The 6,668-nt window shown below is 46.7% G+C and overlaps 1 protein-coding gene across 1 annotated transcript; it reads right to left on the bottom strand.

Annotated features, from left to right (window-relative positions):
- Positions 1–970: 970 nt before the first annotated feature.
- On the bottom strand, positions 971–6,090 carry Mip (major intrinsic protein of lens fiber). Its single transcript, XM_076920598.1, has 4 exons — positions 5,704–6,090; positions 4,699–4,863; positions 4,005–4,085; positions 971–1,323 (listed from the first exon to the last, which is right to left on the bottom strand). Exons 1-4 carry the CDS (start codon positions 6,061–6,063, stop codon positions 1,138–1,140), a joined length of 792 nt encoding a protein of 263 aa, XP_076776713.1. The 5' UTR covers positions 6,064–6,090; the 3' UTR covers positions 971–1,137.
- Positions 6,091–6,668: the final 578 nt, after the last annotated feature.

The following is a 6,668-nucleotide window of genomic DNA, read 5'->3' as shown; positions in this document are numbered from 1 at the left end:
ATTAAGCATTTAGATAGAGGAGATCGGCTACACAGAGAAACCCTGCCTGGAAAAACCAAAAAAAAAAAAAAAAAAAAAAGAGGAGATCGATATCTGGGCCACGAGGGAGAGTTAGCAGAAAGGATAGCTGGGAGAAAAGTGAAAAGACGTACAAAAATAAAAGACTATGGAGCTAGTGATAAAAGTACAGAGATGTCATTTGCAAAGTTCAGTTTGCTCTAAACAAATCCCCCATCTTGCCCGTCAACTCCTGTAAATTTGCTTCAGACACCAGATTTCATGTTTTAGCCTCAGAGAGCAATTCTGGGCTTCGGTGATGTTTATCCAGGGCTATTAGGCAGGGCCTTTTAAACCATTTCATTTTTCTAGACTCTAGACTTGCCTGACCCCTGTTTCTGTTGGAAGGTCCATGGTCCAAGGCTTCCGAATGAACACTCAGCCTAGTGGACATAGGCAGGCTTATGTGTCTCTACAGAACTCAAGCCCCGTGTTTACCTTTCTCAGAGCTTCTACCCCAGTCTCTGGGACAAGCATCCCTGAGATCAGTAGGCTATAGTCTCCCATTAATTCCCTCAAAACTTAGTAGAGATATGGAAATAAAATCTTGGATTCCTCTCCCCAGACCTCCCAACCCCTGGAAGGCCTTTTTGCTTCCTCCTTTCTGTTTCTGTCTGCTTCCTGAGAGGAATGACACACACCCCCCCCGTCTCCTTTGACCCCCTCAAAAATCAAGATGCACATACTTCACTGGAAGCAGGGTAAAGGCCAGAAACTTAAGGTCTTGGGTTCCCTGTGCTCACCAAACTGGAGTGGGGAAGGACATACATGTTGACACCTCTTTCCCCTTCTCTAGCTTCTGTGCCCACAAACTCAGACACAGCCACACACACACACATTCATATGAACAGTCGTGCACACACGGCGAAGGTAGCTGGATCGGGGAGGAAGGGAAGTTTGCACCAACCAGTCGTGAATGCAACTTGAAAGATTTCACACAGCAAAAGGAAAAAATGAAAAACGTAAGTTAAAAAATAAAGAAGTACATGCCCCTCCCCACAGTCTCTTTCCTCATCCAAGGGCTGGCTCGGTTCTCCCTGAAACCCAGCAGCTTTCTGCTTCTCTCTCCAACTGGAGCTTTTACAGGGCCTGAGTCTTCAGTTCGACAGGTTCCCCTGTACCCTCTGGCTGTCCATTGGAGTCACTGGGTCTGGCTCCCTTGAGGATAGACAGTCTCTCAGAAACACTCTTGAGCCGGGGGAAGAGGAGAAAGTCATAGAGTAGACTGCCCAGGCCCCCTCCGATGATTGGGCCCACCCAGTACACCTGTGGGAAGAGAAAAGGCGTGCTCAGGCTTCAGGACTCTTGAGGAGGGAAACAACATATCCTGCTCTCATGGGACACAACTAGGCATTAGTAAAAGTTAATGTAGCTTGTTGTTGCTGCTGCTGCTGCTGCTGCCATATTTGGGGCTCTTCATGTGAGGCATGTGGACTTGGCTGGTTGGTTTTAGAATTATAGACTCAGTGGGGCTGCAGAGATGGCTCAGATCATTTGCTGTCCTTGCAGGGGATGCTAGATCAATTCCCAGCCTTCACGTGGCACCTCACAACTATCTGTAACTCCAGTTCCCAGGGATCTAAGTGCTCCATCTGGTCTCCAAAGGCACCGGGCAGGCACAAAGTGCACATATATGTAAAACACCTATATGTGTTAGAAAATAAAATACAGCGTGGCATGGTGGCGCTCACCTTTAATGCCAGCAATAGTGAGACAAAAAGCAAGAGGTTCTATGGGAGTTCAAAGCCAGCCTGGTCTACACAGCAAGTTCTGGGCTATCAAGGTTACATAGTGAGAACTGTCTCAAAACAACAAAAGACCCAGAATAAAACAAAACAAAAATTAAATTGTTTAAGAAAAAAAAAAAAAACAAACCTAGACTCTGCTGTCTATATCCCAACACCTGTCTCTTTCTTCTGGTTCACTAATCATTTTATTTTCTTATCCCTCCATCTGTCTTCTACCCCCTTAGCATACATATATTCTATTTGTTATCATTTTAAACTAGTTTATATATTCCTCAGAAAACAAATAAGTTGTGGCAAAATACCCTTTGTAACATAAAATTTACCTTATTAATAAATATTGTGTATTATTACTTTGCTTAATACAGGATCTCATTAGCTCAAGATGACCCCAAACAGGCTATATAGTCAACAATGACCTTGAACTCCTGATCCTCTGGCCCTCCCAAGTGCTGGGATAATGGGTATGCACCACTATCAGAATGTATTCAGTATCGGGGAGTGAACTCAGCTTTGTACACCCTAGGCAGGCAGGGTACCCACTGAGCAGTATCCCCAGAATTGGTTGAGTTTATTTGTTTGTTTTGAGATAGGGTTACTCTTGTAGCCCTGGCTGTCCTGGAACTTGCTCTGTAGACCAGGGTGACTTCAAAATCAGAGATCCCTTGTCTCTGGCTCTGGATTGATTGGATAAAAATCGTGCACCACCACATCCAGCTCTGCAGAACTGTTTGTGTTTGAGACACTCTGTAGCCCAAGCTGATGTCAAAGTCACTGTGCAACCCAGCCCAGCGACTGGGTTGACTGAGAGTCAAGGCGACTCTCTGCAGTTGTTCTGAGTTCTGTGTTTGATTAGCACAAGCTGATGTGCCTGTGTATTAACATTTTTGAAGTGTACGCATGGCTCCATAGGATTGACTGTATTCACATTGTTGTGTAACTCATTCCCAGGATTTTTTTGAGTTTGTAAAACTAAAGCTATATAGCCATCAAATCACCCCTCTGACCCCACTCCAGCCCCTGACAAGCTTCTCTCTGTTCCTAGTGATTTGTAATTTTTCTTTCCTTCTTTTTTCCTTTCTTTCCTCTTTCTCCTCTTCTCCCCTTCCTCTTCCACTTTCTCCTCTTTTTGGTATCATGTAGCACAGGCTGGCCCTGAACTGCTATGTAGCCTAGGATGACCTTGGACTCCTAATCCTCCTGCATCTACCTCCTGAGTGCTGGAAATGTAGGTTTGTACCATCACATAGGCTTATTTAAATGAGTTTTAATATCTTATGTAAGTTGAACTATGTAAGAGCTATCTTTTGGTGACAGGTGATTTCACTTAGCGTAATGTCCTAGAGGCTTATGCCATAGCATATCAGAACTTCTATACTTTTTATGGCAGAATAATAGTCCATCCACATTTGATTTTTCTGTTCATCTAACAAGGGGAATTAGGGTTGCTTTTACCTTTGGCTGTTGTAACCAATGCTACTGTAGAAATGGCTGTTCATTTTCGCAGACTCTTTTAAATTATTTTCATGTTTATCTTGATACCCTCAAAGCAGTATAAGCATTACCATTTTAATTGACAGTTAACTCATGCAGAGTCTGTGCCAGATGCACCCCATAATTTCACATTTGTGAAAGATAACTTTCACATTTGCTTTTTTATAATACCCTATTTTATAACTGATGGGTAGAGGCAAAGAGTGAAGTATTAGTCAAAATCGTGTATAAGACTAGTAAGTCTTAAAGAGAAGGTGCTGCCTGGGCCCTGTGCATACATTCTGACATCTGGAACCAGAGGCTTTTGTCTTAGATGTGTGGATTACCCAATAGCCTCTAGTTCTCACAGTGAGAGGTCAGTAGAAAGGCCCAGCTAACAAGAGAAGCTCCCTATAAGTAAGAGCTTCCAGTCAGTTTGTTTTAGAAATGAGGTCTTGCTATGCCCCCCAACTTTCTGAGTTCAGATACTCCTGCATCTGCTGCCCAGGTGCTGGCACTGCAGGCATGTATCACCAGACCCAGCTAAGAGCTTCTTCTTTTGGCAAAATAGTGCAATGTGCACGGGTAAGCATGCCAAGGTCTGTAACAGCCTCCTCAGCTGTATGCCGGCAGAACAGCCAGCACATCTGGATGGAAAGCAGTCCAGCCATTTCTGCAGTCCAGCCCCGTCCAAACACGCTCTGTGACTTACCCTCTACTCTTACTTACCCAGTGGTTGCTGAAGTTCCTGGTGAGGATGGCAGGAGCAAAGGAGCGGGCCGGATTCATCCCCGCACCAGTGTAATATATCTGCAAGAGACAGTTGCCACTGAGACACCCCACCCAACCCTTCCAGCTTCTCTTCTTTACAGCTCCTGTGGCCAGTGAGAGCTGCTGTCTTGTCTCCAGCCAGCAGCAAATGGGGCAGTACCAGCGTCACACATCTCCAGGGTAGAGAATAGCACTGATATTCCATCTAGGGACAGACTTATGGACCCAGAAGAACAGCTCTTACCCAGAAGATATGTAACTTTCCATCCCATAGTCAAGAGGGATTAGATATAGTAGTTATAAGAATTATTTATCAAAAAAAATGAACAAAAATATAAAAAAAGCTGGGTGGTGGTGGTGGCGCACGCCTTTAATCCCAGCACTTGGGAGGCAGAGGCAGGCGGATTTCTGAGTTCGAGGCCAGCCTGGTCTACAGAGTGAGTTCCAGGACAGCCAGGGCTACACAGAGAAACCGTGTCTCAAAAAACAAAAAAAATAAAAATGTTTATCCCTTTGTGCCAGCTAGTAGTGAAAACGGTATAGAATACTTAAGCGTAAAGGTAGGGTGGGAAGGAAAGAACCCTTATAAATTGGTAATACTTTGGGATCCCTAGAATCCTTGAGTAAGAAGTTCCCCACCTCTCTTGCTTACCCCAAAGAGGTGCCCCAGGGTGAGGGAGAAGCCAACAGCCAGGGCCACGGAGCCCATGCGGCCATTCCGCCTCTCGTCATAAGTAGCAAAGATGCAGAGCACGAACTGGAGCGTCAGGAAGATCTCCACGGTGGTGGCCTGGCCCACGCTCACCCCAGCATGCAGCTGGCCAAAGGAAGCAAAAAGGAGGCAACTGTTAGCACTGCCATGCTAGTCCCACTTCAGGCAGGTCAGTTCCCAGGAGAGGAAGGATGCAGAGCCCTTCCCGAGTCAGTGTTTCTATCCTAACAGCGCTTCTTTGTTGTAGAAATGATTGCACTTACTCACATGGGAAGGGAAACTGAGACCTTATGAAGTATAATAAATCTAAGAACCTGCTCTGATGGTGGTGGCACATGTCTTTAATCCCAACATTTGGGAGGCAGAGGCAGGCAGATCTCTTCAAGTTTGAGGTCAGCCTGGTCTACAGAGCTCCAGGTCAGCCAGGGCTACACAGAGAAACCCTGTCTTAAGGGGACAGAGGAGGAGAAGAAAAGAAAGAAAGAAAAAGAGAGAGAGAGAGACAGAGAGAGAGAGAGAGGAAGGAAAGAAGGAAGGAAGGAAAAGAAAGAAAGAGAGAGAACTGAAGAGTGAGCTAGGTATGCAGCTCACTTGACATGACTTGTCTCCTAGCGTGCACGAGGCCCTGGTTCCATTCCCAGCACAACATAAACTGGATATATTTGGATGTACCTGTAATCTTAGCACTTGGAGGGGGTAGAGGCAGGAGGAAGGCCAGGACTACAGTTCCCCCACCCCCAGCAACAAAAGAGTTAGAAGGAAAAGGGGCTCTGAACTCAACTTTCTGGATTCTCCATGGAGGACTCTATGTTTTCCTTTCCCCTCCAAAGCACTTACGGCTCACACACACACACACACACAGAGACACACACACACACAAGCATATGTACATACATGAGCAAGCATGTCAGGACACTGTTCCCTCGACCCTTGGCCAGCCCTTACCGTGTTGAGTGCTAGGTTTCCTCGAACAGCCGGTGGGGTTATGCTATATAGCACGGCCGCTCCAGCCACAGCCCCCAGAAGCTGGGCTGCTATATAGCAGAAAGCACGGAGCAAGGACATCTGGGAGCCCACAAGGAAGGCAAAAGTGACGGCAGGGTTGACGTGGGCTCCACTGATGTGACCCACAGTCTGCACCAATGTAGCCAGGGCCAGGCCAAAGGCCAAAGCCACTTGCAAGACATGTAAGGGTCCGGGGACCCAACGTAGCGAGGCTCCCAGCCCAAAGAAGACATAGAAGAGGGTGGCAAAGAACTCAGCAAATATGGCCCTCCAAAAGGAGGCAGACCGAAGTTCCCACATGGCAGTGGGGGTGAACACAGTGCCTGGGTCCCTAATAACCCCCTGGACCTGTCTGGGTTGACAGTCCCCTTTATAGAGGACTCTTAATCCCTGGGAGGGGCAGGTTGAGGTAATTGGCTCTGCCTCTTAACCCCTTCACAGCTGTGGAGGTCTGAATCCAGCTTCTGATAAAGAGGCTGGATTCCCTTTCTCTCCTCAGCAGGGGGAGGGGCTGAATGAGCCAAGGAGCCTGGAGCCAGAAGTATGGGGTCCATGGATGAAGAACTAGAACACTTTGTCTGTCTGTGTCAAAGCTGAGGTTCATAGTACAGTCCTGACTGACACCTGGTTTAGAGCATTCCTCAAATTTCTTAGAAGGTTGAGTTCACTTCCTCTGATATAGGCTAGGCTCACTCATGGGGGTCTCTGGCTTCTTTAAGTCTATTGGGGTTAAGGGTGGGGGAGGGGTAAGGAGTGGGGTGCAGCAGAGGAATTGAATAACTGAAGAGAATTCTTTAGTTCCCGGGATTAGGGGGCCTTCTCCCATTGGCTGATTTGGACTGGAATCTGTGGACCCTGCAGCTCTGGAACAGAATAGTTCTGCTGTGTCTGGCTTTCTCAGAGCC

The sequence above is a fragment of the Arvicanthis niloticus genome, chromosome 22, assembly GCF_011762505.2.
Source record: "Arvicanthis niloticus isolate mArvNil1 chromosome 22, mArvNil1.pat.X, whole genome shotgun sequence".
Classification (NCBI taxonomy): Eukaryota; Metazoa; Chordata; class Mammalia; order Rodentia; family Muridae; genus Arvicanthis; species Arvicanthis niloticus.
Note: the sequence above shows the minus strand (reverse complement) of the source record. Positions and strands in the feature narration are given on the sequence as shown.